At 34.0% G+C, this 21,557-nt stretch overlaps 1 protein-coding gene across 1 annotated transcript in view; it reads right to left on the bottom strand.

Moving 5' to 3' along the window:
• MCF2L (MCF.2 cell line derived transforming sequence like) overlaps positions 1-21,557 on the bottom strand; it is a 249,890-nt gene that overhangs the window by 108,947 nt on the left and 119,386 nt on the right. The window contains 1 exon segment of the mRNA XM_051984227.1: positions 927-1,041. Coding sequence (XP_051840187.1) covers positions 927-1,041 — 115 coding nt within the window.

The following is a 21,557-nucleotide window of genomic DNA, read 5'->3' as shown; positions in this document are numbered from 1 at the left end:
GCCATCTTGTTTAACTGGTTTGACAATTAGTTGTATTTATGACAAAATTCTGAACCAAAGAAAAAAGGGTGGCTCTCCATGTTCTCCTGCCCTTCTATGTCCTTAGACAGAGACTGAAGGAAAACATTCTGGACTGGGATTCACCTTCGGAATAACAAAGCTCTATATGACTCAATCACTCATTCACTTGAACTGAGACAAGTATGCCTGTTAATCTCTTGGATATAAAATTTGATTTCCATCTCCTTAAACTCATCAGACACTTACAGTAACCTTAGTTGCCTTTCAACTCATGTAAAAAATTACAATTTTTGTATTCACATTCCTCCTTTTAATTTAAGCATTCATCAACATTTTATGAAGGATGAAGGAAGTTGAGAAGTGTTTTTACGAAGGGCAACTTAGGTCATATCATGATGTGCTAAATCACTGAGGTAATATAAACTATACATAAAGCATAAAAGTATGGAAAACCAGGGCATTGGAGGTATTTGCGGGCAGAGGAAAGAGAATTCTATGAGGAGTTTGAGAAATCTTGGGCATAGCTAGGCTTCAATGCCCTATATATTGCATCTTATTGAAACTGTCCAAGGTTTGGTTTAAGTGTCAAATAGGATAATAAACAGTACTAGTGGTGATAATCTGATGAGGGTGACATGAAATTGAATGAAATAATTTTTGGGAAAGAATCAACTTAAAACATTGTACTGGAAGAATATGAAAAGGTCAGAATGTCCTGATTTTAGAGATGGGAAAATTGAAACCCCAAAATCTTTCCAAGATCACACACAGCTATTAAATGACAAAGTCAGGATCTGAATCAAAATTCTTCAACTCTCAATCTATCGGGCTTTCCTTGCATAATGTAGGTGAAACCATTAATTGTAAGGCATTGACATTTTGGATTCTAAGCAATAAAAACCCACCTGGGAATGCTGGTCAGATAGGTCAGGACATTCTGAAACTCTTTCTCTGGAATTTCGCTGAAAGCTGGGTAATCTGGGAATGTGATGACTGGACATCCATCTTGCCCCCGTCCACCTAAAAATGAAAAAAAAATTAAGTTGGTCATACAAAACAGTTAAAATAAAATAAATCCAGCCTATTCCAATTAAGCAGATTGGAAACAGCAGAGAATAATGTATCTCGAAACCCAAATTCTTTTTTTAAAAAATAGGGGCAGCATATATGTTATTGGGGTGTTTTTGGTGATTGTTTTTTTGAGGGATGTCTATTTACTTCCGAATAAATAAAGAATTTTCTCAGGTTTTACTGAGCTTTCTTTGTATCCACTGGGAGTGATAATGGGTCATTTTGGTTACATTTCTTTCCTGCTTCTTGGCTATTTGTGTTCTTATCTGGATATGAAAATAGAAATGCTGAAATGTCAGGAAAGCTATTACAGTTATCCCTTCCACATCTTGACCATCTCCATCACAATTTCCATATGTTGTAGATTGGCATCAAAATTAAATGGGAATTTGGGGGAGATTTGTAGAAGCTGTAGACAACATGTAAAGACCAGCAGATGACACAGAAAAAGTTTAGAAATTCAGAAATGAAAAAAATATATAGTATTGTATAATACTGACATATTTTATCTTTTAATACCATAAATATATCCCATTTCTTTGCTGGTATGAAGGGAAGGTCAAAAAATTTTGTGTGGATTTTCTAACTGCAGGGGCACCACATCCTCTAGTGGAAGGGGTAACTGTATATTATTTCTTTACTTCATTGCAATAAGAAATAGTCTTGAACATGGTATCCACTACTCCCCCACTGTCAAAAAAATCCTAGCAAATTCTCATTCATACAAGCTTCTCAATCTGACAGCATTCTAAGAGATAGAGCAGTACTTTTCAAAAGATGTCTTCTGTTCATCCACAGAACTAATACTTCTTTCAAGGGATTCAGTATTTGGCCCATGAAAGCACTCTCCTAATTTTCCTCTAAAACACTAAGCTGACACTTCTGCTTTCTATAAAGAGATGTCAGTGGAAAGAAAACTATGGTAGTCAGTCTTTGAGTACCAGTCCAGCAAAGGGCAGAATGCCTGGCAGAGACCAAATTCCCTAAGTTCCAAAAGATCACTCACTGACTGGAAGACTGACCAAGTAACAGCCAAAGATCTATTAAAGGCATTGCAGGGCTATGATTTGTACTCAAGAAGGGAATTCCCTTCTTTCCATCCCCCCCAACCAGGGGGATAATGAATCTGAGCATCATCATAAAGTTAACCTTGAAGTTCTCTAATTAAATGACTTGCTTATAAATGACAAAGCTAAAAGGTTTAATATTGGAGCTTTTAGTTGAAGTTAGTTTTCTCTTTTACATTTACCTGTCATCCACAATTTTTCCTTTTAAAAATATTTATCTCGGGGCAGCTAGATGGCACAGTGGATAGAGCACCACCTCCTGAAGTCAGGAGGACCTGAGTTCAAATGTGTTCTCAGACACTTAACACTTCCTAGCTGTGTGACCCTGGGCAAGTCACTTAACCCCAATTGACTCAGCAAAAAAAAAAAAAAAAATATCTTTTTGTTAAATAGTTGCCAATTGCATGGAAAATTTCTACACATTAAAAAAAATTGAGCTCCAAATTCTCTCCTTTCCAATCCCTCATCCATTAAGGCAAGGATATGATATTGATTTTATATATATATATACATATATATATATACATATATATATATATGAAGTTATGCAAAACATATTTCAGTGCTGCAAAAGAAAACACATTTATACATGTAAAATAAAATTTAAAAAGTAATAAAACTATGCTTCAATCTGCATACAAAGTTCTTCAGTTTTCCCTCTGGTGGTGGATAGCATTTTTCTTTCTTTTTTCATTTTTTTCCCTTTGTTATCTTATATAATTTATTTTGTGCATTTATTTTTTAAAATTTTATTAAAGCTTTTTATTTACAAAACATGTGCATGGGTAATTTTTCAATGCTGACCTTTGCAAAACCTTCTGTTCCAAATTTTCCCCTCCTTCCCCCAACTGCCTCCCCTAGATGGCAGGTAGTCCAATACATGTAAAATATGTTAAATATATATGTTAAATGCAATATATGTATACATATCTATACAGTTATCTGGCTGCATAAGAAAAATTGGATCAAGAAGGTTAAAAAAAACTGAGAAAGAAAACAAAATGCAAGCAAACAACAGAAAAGAGTGAAAATGCTATACACATTTTAGTTAAAAAAAACAATGAAAGCTATAATGTATCACAGTATTGCCAACCCTCTCAAATTCCTTCCAAAATGCCAATGTATTCCCTATCTATTTTTTCCTTTTGGCATCTCATTTCTCTCCTTTTCCCAATTAGTTTTCCATTATTTGAAAAAAAAAGAGAAAAAAATTTAAGAAAAATTTATGCTATAACAAAATATAACATTTTATGTAATATTTAATAACTTTATTCCCCCTATATTAGAGGGTAGAAAGAAATCAGTTTCCCTGTGTGTAAAAATGAGAAGATTATAGCTTCTGAGGTCCTCTTTCTTATAGCTCTATTTTGGGATAAACTTGGATAAATTTATATGCCTGATTTCATTAACATAAACTCTTAAGGCTGAAAGGAACCTCATTTGAGGCCAATGTACAAGAAATACAAGAATTCCATTTTTCAACACTCCAATAATTATCTAGGCACCACTTGAAAACAAACTCTGAATAAGAGGGAGCCCTTCTCAAAGCAGTCCACACCACTTTGTTGCTAACACATTTGAGTCATCCGACATTAACACTAAGCTCAGAGTATTTCAGAGATGAGACAGGATCTGACTACCTAAGTTTCTCCAAGGAAAGTTAGCTCAGGAAAGGTAGGAGAGAAGGGCAGCTAGATGGTGCAGTGGGTAGAGCACCAGCCCTGAAGTCAGGAGGACCTAAATTCAAATCTGGTCTCAGATACTTAACACTTTCTGCCTGTGTGACCCTGGGCAAGTCACAACCCCAACTGCCTCAGCAAAAAAAAAAAAAAAAAAAAAAAAAGAAAGAGGAAAAAAAAAAGTGTAGAAGAGACCTTTCAAAAGATGAATTTTGCAACAAGCACAAGTAATTCCAATGATAAAGAAAGGAAGGTGCAAACAACAACAACAAAAAATATAAGGATGCACAAAAAATGGCTAATATTTCCAGATGACATACACAAAAAGATAAGAACATTTTAATATTTGCTTTAAGATTTACAAGATATGGTGCACAGATAATCTCATTTGGTGTTCACAACAACCCCAAGAGATAGATTTTATCACTTAGATCTTCTGGACTTAAAGGACAGCACTCTGTCCATCATACCCCTTAAATGTAATTAGAAAAATGGAAATAAGGATAGCAATAAAAAATTATTGTTTCTATAACAATACCAGGATGAATAAATCCAAGGCTCTATATTCCAGCAAAACTAGAAGGATTGTCTTTTCCTGCTTTCTTCCTATCCTTTGCATAAAAGGGCCAAAGATAGGCCAGGTCTGCAACACTACGGACCCAAGCTAGATTAAAATGTAATTGGGAAATATTTAATGAAATAAATAAAAAACAACCCTCCCTAAATAATATTACATTTTTTAAATTGTCTTCATGCAGATTACAGGGATCCCTATATACAGTTTGGTGGCCTGCATTTCTATTTGAGTTTGATATCACTGGTATCATTTCTCATGCTTGGGTCATAATCCCTACACATGTATGTCTTAATTTTGATGATATTTTACTAGAGTTCAAATCTTCATGAGCCCTTTTGGACTTTTATTGGTAGAGATACCGGGATAGGTTTGACTATCATTTTACAGATGAGAAAACTGAGGCAAACAGGGTTAAGTGACTTGCTCAGGGTCAAACAGCTAACAAATGATCTGAATTCAGGTTTTCTTAACTAACTCCAAGCCCAATGCTCTATCCATCTAGCACCATCTAGCAATCCTCTGTCAATTTAGAGCTGAATGGGACTTCAGAAGTCATTTAACAATTTCCCCTTATATGATTAAATTGATGCCTCAAAAGTTTAAAATATATAGAGAAAGTGTGGCAGGACCAGAATTTGAACCCATGTCCTGTGATTCATCACTTTCCATTTCACTATGCTGTATCTCTGTCTTCCCCCCTCAAGGATTAGCTTAGATGCTAATTGCCCCATGAAATCTAACATGACACTCTAGTTGAAGCTGATCCTTCCTTTATCATTTTTTTTTGTGGTATTTTAGCAAGATCCCCTCCTTTCTATTCCACTTATTTCTATAAATGTTTTTCTTTTCAGCTTCCTAACCCACTAAATAATAAACTATGTGAGGCTGGGAACTACCATTTTTCATTGTTATATTCCCATTACTTAGGATTGTGTTTGTGTACTGTAAATCCTTAATAGATATTTATTGAATTATTTGCTCTAATTGTAAGTGCCTGAGTAGGAAAAACAACAAAAAAATTATCATGTCAAGTTGCCATTCTTTCCACTGACCTCAGAGGAGCTGAGGAGGGAGAATTTTTGTATTTTATCTTCTACTTTGGTAGAGTATACTAATTTTGCATTCCCTTTCCCATCTCTTTGACTTTTACAAACAGTCATGTTGAAGAAGAGAAAAACCAAAGTTGTATTTTAAAGTCATATTTAGGAAAGGCAGTTTGTCTGACACAGCAGTAGCCTCCTTGTTCTGTTCTTGAGCAACAGAGTTAAATAAGGTTGCCCAGTTAAAAATAGCTGCCTTTTCTATTTCGAGACACCAGGCCTTTCGAAGGGTAAAAGCCTAGATTTTTAATCCTCCTTGTTAGTCTTGAGTACATTCTCTCAGTCTTTTCATCAGGATCCAAAGACAACAAAACAAACAGCAAATTCTAGTTCACCCAGAATTCAAACAAGTAAAAAAAAAAAAAAACTGAAATCAGATTGGGGAAGGAGAGTAATTTTTTTCTTTATTCTTTCATAAGAAAGGCAAATGGTCAGTCAATAAGCTGATCTCAGGGACTCACTTAGAACAATCACTTGTTTTTAACTACTTGGAACAACCACTTTTAAAAAATTTTTAATTTAATTTTTGTTATTTATTTTATTTTTTATTTTAGTTTTTTTTCTTTTCTTTATTATAACTTTTTATTGACAGAACACACACATGGGTAATTTTTACAACATTATCCCTTGCATTCACTTCTGTTCCGACTTTTCCCTTCCCTCCCTCCAATCCCTCTCCTAGATGGCAGGCACTCTTATACATGTTAAATATGTCACAGTATATGTGTGCAGAATAGAACAGTTCTCTTGTTGCACAGGAAGAATTGGATTCAGAAGGTAAAAATAACCTGGGAAGAAAAACACAAATGCAAGTAGTCCACATTCATTTCCCAGAGTTTCTTCTCTGGGTGTAGCTGATTCTGTCCATCATTGCTCAATTGCAACTGAATTAGAGCTTTTCTTTGTCGAATATATTCACTTCCATCAGAGTACATTCTCATACAGTATCATTGTTGAAGTATATAATGATCTCCTGGTTCTGCTCATTTCACTTAAATCAGTTCGTGTAAGTCTCTCCAAGCCTCTCTGTATTCATCCCGCTGGTCATTTCTTACAGAACAATAATATTCCATAATATTCACTTACCACAATTTATTCAGCCATTCTCCAATTGATGGGCATCTATTCATTTTTCAGTTTCTAGCCACTACAAACAGGGCTGCCACAAACATTTTGGCACATACAGGTCCCTTTCCCTTCTTTAGTATCTCTTTGGGGTATAAGCCCAGTAGTAACACTGCTGGACCAAAGGGTTTGTACAGTTTAATAAATTTTTGGGCATAATTCCAGATTGCTCTCCAGAATGACAGCCACTTATTTTTAACCACTTGGAATTAAAACTGTAACATATAATATATGTAATATATATAAGCTAAAAGGCAACTTTCTTGAACCCCCTGGTTATTTGTGACTTTTGTCTTACAAAGATCATTTATGGATTTATTTGGGTATCGTGTGGTAGATTGGAAAGGGCACAGAATTGGACTTTAAAAAAACAGGTTCAAATCCAGTTTTTCACTCATGAGATTTTAATCAAGTCATTTCTCTTCAGATCTCAGTTTCCTCATGGGTAAAATGAAGAGGATAGACTTGGTGATGTCTAAGAGGTAACTTCTATCTCCAAATCTATTCTCTTTATGTTTTATTTACCCAGTAGAATATAAACTCCTTGACAGCAGGGGATGCCTGTTTTTTCTATCTTTAGCACCTACCATAAATGTTCTTGGAATTTCATTGGCCTAGATGACTTCTAAGATATAGAGATAGAAAATAAAAGGAATCACGATAAAATCTTGAAAGTTCAGAACACATATTGAATGATTACAGAAAGATGATTTAGTCTGAATACCTTTCTTATGACATCCAATCATGGGGTTTGTATCCAATGTAATCACACCTACTCTAATCCCCCAATGTTCCATACTACCTTCTCCTTCTTTTGAAAGCTCCAAATTTCCCTCATGAGCTAGGAATTGGTTACTTCATACAATTATAGCCTAATTGCTAGAAGACCCTCATGGCAAAAGCTATAAGATATAATTGAAAAAATTCCAAACCAACTCCACTCGTCCCCTTCGGTTTACCCAGTTGTTAGCTTCCTCTGAAGAGTAAAGGAGATGGGTAAATGCCCTATCTACTGCCTTTTTATTTTTACTGGAATAGTCAATTACAGAGGATGAATAGATAATGATGTTTGCAACAGATTTCATTTTCCTTTCCTTAAAACTTTCTCTTTTGGACTTCCCTAATTAATGTCAAATACAATACAATCCTTCCAATTTCCCAGTTTCACAACTTTGTGTTGTCTTCTGTTATTTCAACTCTTCTTTTTTCTTTCATCTTCCATATCCAATCAGTTGTTTGTACTTTCCCATCTCTACCATCTCTTTCCTCTTTTCTATTCACACAGCCACTCCATTAATATAGGCTTCATTTCATTTTATCTAGACTACTGAAAGAGCCTTTCCAATTGGTTTCCCTCCTACAAGTCTCTTCTTTCCACAATCCATCTACCAACAGCTGCCAAAATGATTTTTAATAGCAAAGGTCTAACTATGATACTCTACTATTCAAAAAAATTGAATAGCTCCCTATTGATTCTAGGATCAAATATTATTTCATCTTAATCTCATCCTTTTAGAAATGTCTATTTCTGTCTAAGTTTTAAAATATGTAGAACTATGAGCCTATTAACAAATGGATGCAATTTATAACTAAATATACAAGCATGGAGGTTAAGGAATTTTAAAAAATTATTATTGTTGTTGTTGTTAAAGGAATACAGTCCCAAAGTTTGAAGATCATTAATACAGAATAATAACAGAATAACTGTCACTGGTCTCTTATTTCCTTCACTGAGATTAAAATAGTGGTGGCTGAGAATTAATCATTTCAAGAACTGAAGATTATAACTCCTTGGGAAGTTTTGACTAATCTATGACAATCCAAAATGAAGTAAGGATATGTCAGTACAGCAAAAGTCCCTGTAGTTAAAACATATAGTAAAAAGGAAAATTTTTCAAAAAAGTTTCCCATTCTTGCAATGAAACAGAAATGAGAGAAATTATATGGATATAGATATGAGACTATATAATTATAGAAAGAAAATTAAGGAATTTTTAAAGTCAAATATATACAAAACCATGAACTTTTTTCATATTTTCCTGTGTGCTTTCCCCCTACAAATTTGTCTTTGTATCTGTCTATAGGCCAGTGGCTGGAAAAACCTAAACTGTCAAATCTATAAGTAACAATACAACATAAAAATGCTATAATACTAAATGTATTAAATGTATTAAAAGTCCAATTTTTACTAAAAGTACATTTTATAGAAATCTTAATTATAAATATTACTTGTTATTACTAGACTTAATTTTTCCTAATATACCTATGTCTAAAAACCACATTTTTATAAACTAAAGAAAAATCTTAGAAAAAACAAGATTCCATCTTGCCTTTTATATCCACAAATTACTGATACCTTAAAAAAATCCCACCACATTGCTTAAATATGGAAACAATTCCCTCATTATTCATTTTCATGAAAGAAAACTATTTGCTGGATGTGGAATAATTAATCACTGTATATAAAAACTTGAATTAATAATAACCTCATGTCAGTATGAAAAAATGGGACATCATGAAACTATTGTATTCTCCCACTGTATACTCAGCCAAGTAATGAATCACAATAAGAAAGGATCCTCTTATGTATGCAGAATTTTTGGTCAACTTGATTGATTTTATTTTATGTATAGTTTCATCTTGGCTCAACTATCAAGTAACCGGGTTCCTTAGCATCTAAGATCATATGAAAGTTAGAAAAATATAAAAAATTCTGCATAAGGCAAGTCCTTAAGCCAAGGAGACTTCAAGAAACAAGACAAGAAAAGAAACAAAAGATTTTTCAATTCATTTAAGGAATCACAGAATATTGAAGTTGAATGGGGCCTTAGAAGTTGATTCAAATCCTGTAGATACATTATACTTATCCTTTCCACATCGCAGGGGTGAGGAGTTCTGTACCGCCATGATATGGAAAATCTAAGTAAAATCTTTGGTCCTCCACTCATACCAGGAAAGAATTATATTGGTATTAAATTATAATTATTTATTATAATGATATTATAATTGTATTATAATGGTATTAAAAGATAAAAATATGTCAATATTATATAATACTATACAGATATTTTGTGCATTTCTGATTTTCTAAATTTTTTGGTGTAACTTTTTGGCCTTTATATGTTGTCCATTTAAATTCTTATTTACATAATACATAAATATTTCGCAATTTATCAAAACCACTTTGGGTAAAGTTACACTATAAAAGAGATAACTGTAATGTTCCTTAAAATTATTAATTATTAATTATAATTAATTATACTAATTAAGATTCCGTAACCTGTGGGAATAGAGACAATATAAAAGAGAGAACTGGGTATTTAATTGTAGAGAATGATGACTACACCTTGCACAGGCTTCCAGATTTTTCTTCTCAACTGTCGAAATTCCATTATCACCTTTAAGATGTTTTATTATATGCTAAAATCATAAAGTATACTATTAATGCAATCATTCTTATTATGATTTCCATTACTTATTATTATATGCTGAATTATTCTCCAATTTGTAACTGGTAACATTTTGGCGTCTAATCATTATATCTATTCCTAACTAATTAGAAGAGAAAGGATAAATATTCTCATTTAGTCTGACATTTAATAAACATTTACTATGTGTTGGGTGTTATGCTGAGCATTGGAGTAGTCTAGAATTTAAGTGCATTGACTAATTCTTCATTTATAATTCCTAATGCTCTGATTCTTTGGAACCCTTGTTCACTTTTACTTGTACAAAATCTAAGTAATATTTCATTTGAACATTTTGCAACCACAAACAGTGGTTTAAGGTGCTCTTGGTTGATTATTTCAACAAGGCAAAACAAATGAATTCAGAAGAAACGCATTGTCTAGGGAGCTTTTTGGGCTGTTTCATGGTCATAGCTTTCATCCAGCAATATTATTTACAAAGCTAGAGTGTTTCTGGTAGATCATATATCCTGACCTTCTCTCTCTCAAGTAACCTTGTCTATGGACAGTAAAACAACAACAACAAAAAAGCTTTAATAAGCAACCAATTGCTTATTGCAGAGTTATATATGTTTTTGGTATAACTTGTTGCTTAGAGCCTCCTAAGGTTCTGGACTCATATGAATTGGGTCCTCTGGGAGCTGATTCCAAGAGGATCTTTATTTCACTGCCTCCACTTAGATTCACCCCAGGAAAATCTTATAATGTATTTATATTACATCATACATATTTCATTCCATAGAAAACGTAAAAGGCCACAGATAACACAGGTAGAAAAAATGTAAAACATTAAATAGCTCAGGGATTCTTAAACTTTTCCACTCATGACCCCTTTTCATCTAAGAAATTTTTATGTGACTTTGGGTATATAAGTATAAAATAAGCATACAAATAAAAACTTTGCTGATAATAAATAATAACTTTGTGACCCTCACATTCAATTATATGATCTCAATAGGGTAATAATCCACAGTATAAGAAACTTTGGAATAACCCATCAATTTCTCCAGAAGGGAAGTGAACATAGGGATGCTGTTTGGATAACCTTGGAAAATTCTGAAATTCTGGTTATATTTTTTCACATAGTCTTACAATCCTTCCAAGATTAAATACCATACTATAGCAAAATCTTGCCAGAATATGAGAATATCTAGGGGGACTGATTAAATAATCCCAATACCTTTGCAACTATGTTGTCTATTTTACTTGTGAGAAGGGGGAAGGTCCAAGTCTATTCCACAGCTCTTCTATAATGTGGCTTCAGGGATCACCTTAGCAAGTCTCATTTTTCTCCAAGAAGCATGTGGTTAAGGAAAAACCTACTTTTAGAAGACTGGTATCTAAATAAAACTTAGGAACTCTCAAACCTGTCCCTTCTTGAGAGAAGTAGACATGTACATACCTACTTCTGCCATATGCTTCTTCAGGAAACCTTTCACTACCCAACTGCTATCATTTCATTAAGAGAGTTAAATTCACTTTCTCAATCTCTCTCCTACTTCACAGGCTGCTTTGCAAGCACATACATCTCCAATGTGTCTCTACCCAAAGGCTGCCCAGGAATGAGAAAGGTTACCTTCCAGAAGGAACTAAGCCTGCTTTGCTGCATGCTGGTCTATTTTCTAAAGGCTAAAAGGAAGTACAACAATACAGGCTCCTTTGTCAACTTCCTATTAAAGATCACAGAAAGACAGATCCTCCTATAATTGTCTTTCTGAATCTCAGCAAATCAATTGTCAAGTTTCCTGGGTCTTCTTACGAAAGAGTCAGTGGGACTGCTTTTGCTTTGAGTGGGTAATTCTCAACACACTTTTAAGCCAAGATTCATATCTAATAATCTTAATCATGTTCACTGATAAAATCATAAGATCACCCTGATGCACTCACCCTCCCAATGACATTTCCATAACTAGTATGTTTTGGACTTTATGTCAGAATTTCTCTTTGTCTAACTTATTTTGTTAAGAACTTAGATGTGCCAAATTCAAAAATAGAGGGATTGAAAAGCTGAAAGAAATGTTAGAAATTGTCTTATTTTGTAAATGAAAACAATATGGCTCAGAAACTTTAAGTGATTTGCCCCAGGATAAGTAGATAGTAAAGCAGAAAAATGGGCACTGAAGTTGTATCCTTGACCTCCAGAATGAAATACATTTTCCACTACAACAAATTTTTTAGGTGAAGAGTCATTTCAAAAGCCTAAGGCTCTCTTTAAACAGCCTCATTGGCATGACAAAATAAGGCAAAATTTCATAGTATGGGAGGGGTGAAGCAGTTTACAGTAAAATTAATGCCAAGCAATGCTAAAAAATAAAAACCTTTTGAATAATTCTGAGATAATATTGCCAAAGTTTTTGTCATCCTTAGTTGCAAAGCAAATAATTTCAGAGAATATTGAACAAGCTCCAATGACTTGAATGGGAGATGTATGGGAGAGTATATAACTCATCTGTATAGAATATATGGGATGCTTTTAAAAAATGCAAACAAAAGTTCTGCTCCATCTTTTCCTTAAACTCCAACATAAACTTTATGCCTAAGACAGAAAGCTTTAGTTTTCATTCTTATAACTACAAGGAGTTTTCCAACCAACACATTCTACTATTAACAAAAACACTGTGTTTTCATTAGATGTTCAAATTGTTCCTTCTATAAAAGTCATTTTAGTCCTCCTAAAAGCATCACATGAACAGTTTGGGTAACCAGAGAAGCTGGTGAATAGGGTAAATTTTAGATAGATTTAGAACAGGTCATTTAGGGTAATTAGGTGGCACACCAGCCCTTAAGTCCAGAGGACCTGAGTTCAAATTTGATCTCAGACACTTAATACTTCCTAGCTGTGTGACCCTGGGCAAGTCACTTAATCCCAACTGCCTCAGGGAAAAAAAAAGAGGTCCTTTAGTTATAAGGATAATAATTACATACAACATTTGTATAGTCTTCTGTAGTTCACATTAACATCTTCCCACAAGTCTCCCAAGTCCCATGAGTTTTAAAGAGACTTAGAAAAGCCCATAGCAATGATAACTATTTAACACTATTAGGTCTGTATCCCAAAAAGATTCCCCTTGCTCCTCCCCCCCCCCCCAAAAAAAAGAGGAAAGGACCTATTTGTACAAAAATATTTATTGCAGCTATTTTTGTGGTGACAAAGAATTGGAAGTTGAGAGAATACCCATCAACTGGTCAGTGGCTGAAGTTGTGGCATATGATGGTGAAAGAATATTACTGTGCTATAAAATATGAGGAGCAGAAAGAATTCAGAAAAAAATCTGGAAAGATTTGTGTGAATTGTAATTGGCTGAAGCTGAGTTGATGCACTGAGGTCTGAGCACTTAAGGCTAATTACCAATTGGATATGCTTGGAAAAGAATAGCCCTGCCCACTTCTCTGTGCAAGCTTGATCTGTTGTATAGGAGATTGGGTGGAGGATTTAGGGGGTGGAGTGAGAAAGCCAGAGTCACTGCTGGCAGATTCATGTTGTGATTCCTCTCACTTCGTGTGGCCATTCCATTCACCTCCACAAAGAATAAAGATCAAGGACTTTTGCAGATCCCGACTCCTGCTGATTCTAAAGTATCCAGGGTGCTAACAAGGTCATCACATTGATGCAATGCAAAGTGAAGTGAGCAGGAGCAAGAGAATATTGTACATAGTAACAGAAATATTATGTGATCAACTATGAATGACTTAGCTATTTTCAAAGCAATACAAAGATCTAAGACAATTTCAAAGAGTTTATGATGAAAAATGCTATCCATCTCCAGAGAAAGAATTGATGAGATCTGTATGCAGACTTAAACATATTATTTTTAACTTTCCGCATTTTTGTGTGAGTGTTTCCCCCCTCTTTAGATCTCTTATTTTCTTTTACAACATGACTAACATGGTGTTATGTTTTGCATGACTGAACATATATAATCTACATAAGTTGTCTTACTTCTCAGGAAGGGGGAGATGAGGGAGGAAGAGAAAAATTTTGAACTTAAAATTTATTAAAAATAAATATTAAAAATTATCTTTACATGGAACAGAAATAAAATTTTATTTTTTAAGGAATAATAATTACATTCAACATATGTATAGCCCTCTATAGTTTACATAAAAATCTCCCAACAATTCTTTCATGATACATTTAAGATAAGTAGTTTCAATATTATTATCTATATTTTATATATCAGGAAAAGAGACACTCCAATCTCCCTAAGGCCATATCTTTAGTGAGATTTAAATTCACCAATGTCACTAACTTCACATTCATTTCTTCCTACCATACTACAGCTGCTTTTTAATTAGTTTTTTTTATTTCTTATACCTCAAATGTCCATAAAGAGAATAAATAAACATATCCCAACTTAAACATCCAAATAATTGCTCTTACAAATTACTGTGTAATCTTGGGGGAAATTATACCTTTCTAAAACTCAGATGGGGAACTCATCACTTCTCATAGCAGCCTAGAAAATTCACTAAGCATTGAGAACCAGGGTTCTCAGCTTGGGTTCATTCACCAAGGAATTTGTGACTAGATTTCCTTAATTTTGGGAGGCAAAAATTTCATTTTTATTTCAATATCATCAGTATCCTTTGCAATCATATTTTACTCTATGCATTTAAAAATCTTCTGAGGAGTCTGGTATGCTAATGGAGACAATGATATACAAAAGATCAAGAACCTCTGTTATAAGAAGACTTGGAAATAGTCTCCCACAGATTTGAACTCTGTAGGGCAGTAGAATGAATGGTTGGTTCCTGTCTTAAAAAAAAAAATTTTTTTATATCCCCATTAACTTGTAGAATATTTACTGAATGTGATTCAATGAAGATTAATTACTTTTTTAAAAAGATAACTAGTATTTATATAATGCTTTATCATTTAAAAATGATTTTACAAATATTATATAATTTTATTATCACAGCAATTCTGGGGAATAGGTGTTATTTTTATCCCTATTTCATACATGAGTAGGCTCTGTATTCTACAGCAGCTAACTGTTCTAGGTGTTTATCTTTTTCTTCCCCCTTCCCCTCAAAATCTCTGTCCTTTGAAGGTGGATTTCATGTTTAGAAAATAGGCAAAGGACAACTAGAACAAAGTCTAGTCAATAAGGTGAAGTAGCATACAAAGTTAATAGAAAGCTAGGCTTGCTATATTGTATTTAACATATATTTTTACAATGTTTAACATACATTGGATTATTTGCCATCTAGAGGAAGAAGTGGGGGGCGGGGGAGGAAGGGGAAATTAGAACACAATGTTTTGCAAGCTAGGCTTGGAGTTGGGAAAAGCCAAGTTCAAATCTTATCTGTGAAACTTAATGTGTGAGACACTTCCCAGAACCTAAATGTTTTCTTCTGAAAAATGGGAGTAGTGATACTTAGAGCACCTACCTCATAGGGTTGTTGTGATGTTCAACCGTAAAGTACTTTGCAAATCTGAAAGTGCTTTCAAATATCACTATTATCATCAAAGTAAAAAAAAAAAAACAGAATTGAATATCAAGTGATGAGACTGTTTTGTAAAACTTACAACCTAGCTGAACAAAACAAAACAAAAAATTATTTTCCCTTCCTCTCATATGTCTCCTTGCTTTGGAAAAAAAAAAGTGAACAAAAAGAAGGAAAAAAACCTTTTAACAAATCTACATAGTAGCAAATTGGCCATGTCCAAAAAAATCTTCAATTCAATCAGCACCCAAGTTTATTACCTCACACAAAATATGGATTGCATGTTTCTTTATCGGTTTTCTAAGAACTTGGTGGTCTAGGATCCTTGTTGGTCACTATATTGGTCTGAAGTCATTTTCAAAATATGAATTTTTCAAATGTTTGGTTTAGTCAGTAGCTATACTATTGAAATAAACTTACAGCTACCTAAGGTAAGCCATTTGAAGGGATAAGTGTTCATTAGGACATGCAAGACTTGGAATGTGAGTTTTAAATTTCCTTATTTTTTGGTGGCATATTATATAAACATAATAAAATCCCATTGTAAGCTACTGTCTTGTTTCACAGAGAGGTTCCAGTCATTGTGTATAGAGATTGGAAATCACATTTCAATAAGGCAATCACCACCTTCATAGAGCTTCCATGCTAGTTTCTTTTCTCTCAACAAGACAAGGATTCTCATTGTATAATGAAATCATTATGTCCTTATAATATCATGATTTAGACCACAGAAAAATGCTCCAAAACAAAGGAACTTAAGGAATTACATTTCATTTCTGTGGGCAAAGTAATTTGTACTACATCTAGTCTATGATATCCAGAAACAAATCTCAGAGATGAATTAACCAGAAGGATGGAATACCCTGGGGGGTTAAAAAATTAGACAAGTACCTTTAATAAAGTATTGCCAGGTCTACACTATAGAACCTGACAGATCTCTATGGAAATGACAAATGACAAATGAAATGTTAAAAGAACAAGCAATTTTAGGCCACATACTTTATAAACAAGAAGAAAGGGAGAACAAAAACATAGCTTTAAAGTCACATAAACAAAGGAAATGTCTAAGTGAAACTCACAAGAAAAGTAATAAAAAAATATTAATTAATTAAAAATAGGGCCAAGATATTTACAGAGATCTGTAACTACAATTAAAGGAAATTTTAGCTCCACTTTTTAAGCTTCCTGTTCCTAAATCTTAATTTCTTAATCTTAATCTTAAATTCTTATGACTACCTAATCAACAAGTAGGCTGGAATTGGTTAGGAAAACAGGGGAAGCCATACACTTTTGTTAGGCAATAATATTTGTAATGTATAGTTCAGATCATCTATCTCCACCGCTCAAAAATCTTCATTAATTCATAACTGAGATTTCTTAGCATAGTTATCAAGACTCTTCATAGTATGGCTCCCATCTCATTTACGGGCTTATCTCTCACTGTTCCTTAGCATATATTATTTGCTCTTATCTCAGAGGGTTCCTCACTAGCTTTATGTCCAAAATATCCTTCCCTCTTTCCCCTGCTTACCTCATCCATTAGAGTCTAATGAAATCCTACTGATACTTGAGATTCTACTTTTAGAAAGCCTTTGTGGCAAATAATAGGTGGCTTATTGGTTGACTGATTCGCAGATCCCATAGTAGTCAGACTTTAACTGTTCTTACCTTTAATTGTACCTTAAACACTTCGCATTATAATTATTTGTGGACCTTTTTTTTAAACAGATTTTTAAATCTTACTTTTGAGACTTCCTCAGAGCCCCTAGAACTCAGTCAAGTAAATATTTAATAAATACCTGTTGCATAAAAACTAAATTAAGGTAATAATAACCACAGAATTTAACCACCAATAGCATAGATTCATCTTACCAGTTCAATCTGTGAAAGTAATGCTCTTAAACAAGACATTGTTTTCTAAAACATTTTAGAGACATCAAAGAAAATCTATTGTATGTGGTTCTATTTAATAGTGGGCTGAAATCAGGAAAGGAGTAGGGTATCTGTGGCTCAATCACCTTAAAACAGGGATTGTCAGAGTAACAAAAAGCAGATGCTCAAAAATATTCATAGGGTTATGACCTAAAGACTGATTTGAAAATATATCTAATTAGAAGTTTAGGAAAAAATGTCTATCTCAGATCAAACAGATGTGGAACTAAATTGGAAAAGCTTCATTTCCAAGTGGGAAAATAAAAGAAGCCATTGTAAGGAAAGTGGTTTTGTGTGTGTGTGCGCATGCACAATACACTTTTTTTTTCCCAGAGAAAAGATATCAGTGTTTGATACACAGTAAGTACTTAATTAATACTTTTGAACTCATTCATACAAGGTAGCAAGTTCACTTTTAATAAGCCATCTGTACAGAAAACACCAGGACTTGATGGCATCTGCCCAGAAATTAGATGTAACATAATAATGTGATTGCATAATTCAACCAGAGTTTTAACAAACTACTCTTATAAATAGTTACTATGTTGAAGACTGGTGAAATGTCGAAGTGCCTTGCATCTCTAACGATAACAATAATAGAAATTTACAATTATCTCATTTGATTATTTCAATGATTCAATGATTATCTCAGGGGGAGATAGGTACTATTATTATTCCCATTTTACAGCTAGCAAAACTAAAGAAAACAGAAAAGGAAAAAAGCAGATTGGCTATTGTTTTAGAAATAGTCTTAGAGAACTCCTTGGGCCCTGAAATAGATGAGACTTGGACAGGATCACCTTGACAGAATGTGTCCCTCCTAACTCTGAGTAAAACCTCTATCCACTATGGTAACTTATCACTGATCCATATGGTTTATATACTCACTCATTTTCTATTATTTTATCACTGATAGATAGAAATTAATTAATTGCTCCCCTTTCAAGCATCTGAATATTAATTAAGGTGTTCTCACCTCTAGACAAACTTATTCCTGACAGGGTCTAATTTTTTGCTTTATATTTTGGTATTTTTTTTCTTTTGCATTCTCTTCTAATATATTTATTACAGTTTGTGATTTGAATTGCTTCTTTATGCTCAGGTCCCTCTGGACTTCAAGGATCCACACATGGGTGCTCTAAGATTTAGTTCTAAGTTTTTACCTATATAGCAACTAGATTTCTCAGTGGTTAGAGCATGAATCAGGAGAGTCAGAAACACTTATCTTCCCAGATTTAAATCTGACCTCAGATACTAGTTATGTCACTTAATCCTATTTGCCTCAATTTCCTCATCTGTAAAATGAGTTGGAGAAGGAAATGGCAAATCATTCTAGTAGCTAAGAAAACTCTAAGTGGGGTCAAGAAGTCACACACAATTGTAATGACTGAAAAACAACAAAAAATCACCTAAAAGTAGTATGAATAATTGTAGATCCCAGACAAGAACAGTGAAGTCTTAGGAGAGTTCTAACTATAATGAGAGGGATAGAGGTGTGGATCCTAATATGTTCTAGTTGAGGGTAAAAATTTGGTTCTAGTGTCTCACAGATGTGAATAAGGGAGTAAGATTGACTCCTATCATTCAGCTGGGGAGAGGAAGAAGGACTCTTGTTGGCAAAGAAAAATAGAAGCAGTGAGGGTGACAAAAAAGGGAAGGCAGAAGCCCGAGCCTGAAACAATTACATCTCAGCCCTCAATCGTCTATCAATGACAAAAAGGGATATTTTTCTGATTTACTCTTGGCAGATGGAGCAGTCAAGATAAAACAGCAGTTCATAACAATCAGCTATCAGAGCTGTTAGAGAAGATATTTTTGTTGTATTCTGCTAATGAAGGGCGTTTAAAACCTCATTGCATGAACATTTTCCCAGAGGCTGGGAAACAAGAGATCATAACATGATATAAACAGGAGCAACTGTGTAACAATGGAGGCTGCAGGTCTCTACTAGTTACATGAATCTAATATCTAGTTAGTGGGATGGAAGGGAGGGAGGAAGAGGAGGTGGAAAGGTGGATAAAGTTCCAGTTCAAGAGGTATCAGCCGTCCCTGGTAGGGAAAAGGTAAAAAGGACAATGGGACCTAAGAATGTCTATCTATGGTTGTATAATCCTTCTCTCTCTGTCTCTGGCTCTCTCTTTTAGTTTTTAATTTAGTTTTAAATCACAGCCGTACTGCGTCATTTTACTTAGATTATTTCACTTCTCAGAGTCTCATTTTAAAATGGCATCTTTAAAATGGCAGACATATTGAACTATATGACCATTGAAGTCTCTTCCATAGTAGGTAGTATGGACAATGGAGACATCCTTGAACTTTTGAGGCATAACCTCCTCTTGGCATATAATCTGGAAAATTTCAGTCAGATATCAAAACTGAAAGAACACTGGAACTAGAGTTAGGAAGACTTAGGATCAAATCTCCTTTCAGAAACTTGCTAGTTATGTGATCCTGGGCAAGTTCCTTAATCTCTGTCTGCCTCAGTTTCCTTATCTATAAAACATCCAATCCTAATCTTTCTCCTAACCTCCAATTTTGCATTTCCATCAGTTTATTGGACATCTCAAAGTAGACATTCCAAAAACCTCAATGTGGAACTTGTTATTTTTCCCTCAGCCCCTTCTCTCTTATTAATTACCCATTTAGAGTTGAAAGTATGACTACTTCACCCCACCCCCAATTATTCAGGCTCAAAACCTAGATTTCTTCCTAGACTCAATACTTTCTCTCATCCCCAATATCTAATCTCCTCCAGCTATACCAGATCTAAAACTATATTATAAAGCAGTAGTCATCAAAACCATTTGGTACTGACTAAGAAATAGTGTAGTTGATCAGTGGAATAGGTTAAGTTCACAAGACAAAATAGTAACTATAGCAATCTAGTGTCTGACAAACCCAAAGACCCCAACTTTGGGGAATAAGAATTAACTATTTGACAAAAACTGCTGGGAAAATTGGAAATTAGTCTGGCAGAAATGAGGCACTGACCCACACTTAACACCGTATAACAAGCTAAGGTCAAAATGGATTCATGATCTAGACATAAAGAATGATATTATACAGCTACACCCAGAGAAGGAATACTGGGAAATGAATGTGGACTACTTGCATTTTTGTTTTTCTTCCCAGGTTATTTTTACCTTCTGAATTCAATTCTTGTTCAACAAGAGAACTATGCAGTTCTGCACACATATATTGTATAAGACTGCCTGCCATCTAGGGGATGGGGTGGAAGGAGGGAAGGGAAAAGTCCAAACAGAAGTGAGTGCAAGGGATAATGTTGTAAAAAATTTCCCATGCATATGTTCTGTCAATAAAAAATTATAATTCTTAAAAATTTTTAAAAAAGAATTACATTATAAATAAATTAGAAGAACATACCTCATACGTGTGGAGGAAGAAGGAATTTGTGACCAAAGAAGAACTAGAGATCATTATTGATCACAAAATAGATAATTTTGATTATATTAAGTTAAAAAGTTTTTGTACAAACATAACTAATGCAGACAAGATTAGAAGGAAAGCAATAAACTGGGAAAACATTTTTATATTTAAAGGTTCTGATAAAGGCCCCATTTCCAAAATATATAGAGAATTGACTCAAATTTTTAAGAAATGAAGCCATTCTCCAATTGATAAATAGTCAAAGAATGTGAACAGACAATTTTCAGATGAAGAAATTGAAACTATTTCTAATCAAATGAAAAGGTGCTCCAAATCACTATTGATCAGAAAAATGCAAAGTAAAACAACTCTGAAATACCACTACACACCTCTCAGATTGGCTAAGATGACAGGAAACGATAATGATGAATATTGGAGGGGATGTGGGAAAACTGGGACATTGTTGGTAGAGTTTTGAACGGATCCAACCCTCCTGGAGAGCAATTTGGAACTACGCTCAAAAAGTTATCAAACTGTGCATACCCTATTGGGCTGATATCCCAAAGAGATCTTAAAGGAGGGAAAAGGACACACATGTGCAAAAATGTTTGTGGCAACCTTTTTTGTAGTGACTAAAAACTGGAAACGGAGTGGATGCCCATCGGTTGGAGAATGGCTGAATA

Source organism: Antechinus flavipes, chromosome 3 (assembly GCF_016432865.1).
Source record: "Antechinus flavipes isolate AdamAnt ecotype Samford, QLD, Australia chromosome 3, AdamAnt_v2, whole genome shotgun sequence".
Lineage (NCBI taxonomy): Eukaryota > Metazoa > Chordata > Mammalia > Dasyuromorphia > Dasyuridae > Antechinus > Antechinus flavipes.
Note: the sequence above shows the minus strand (reverse complement) of the source record. Positions and strands in the feature narration are given on the sequence as shown.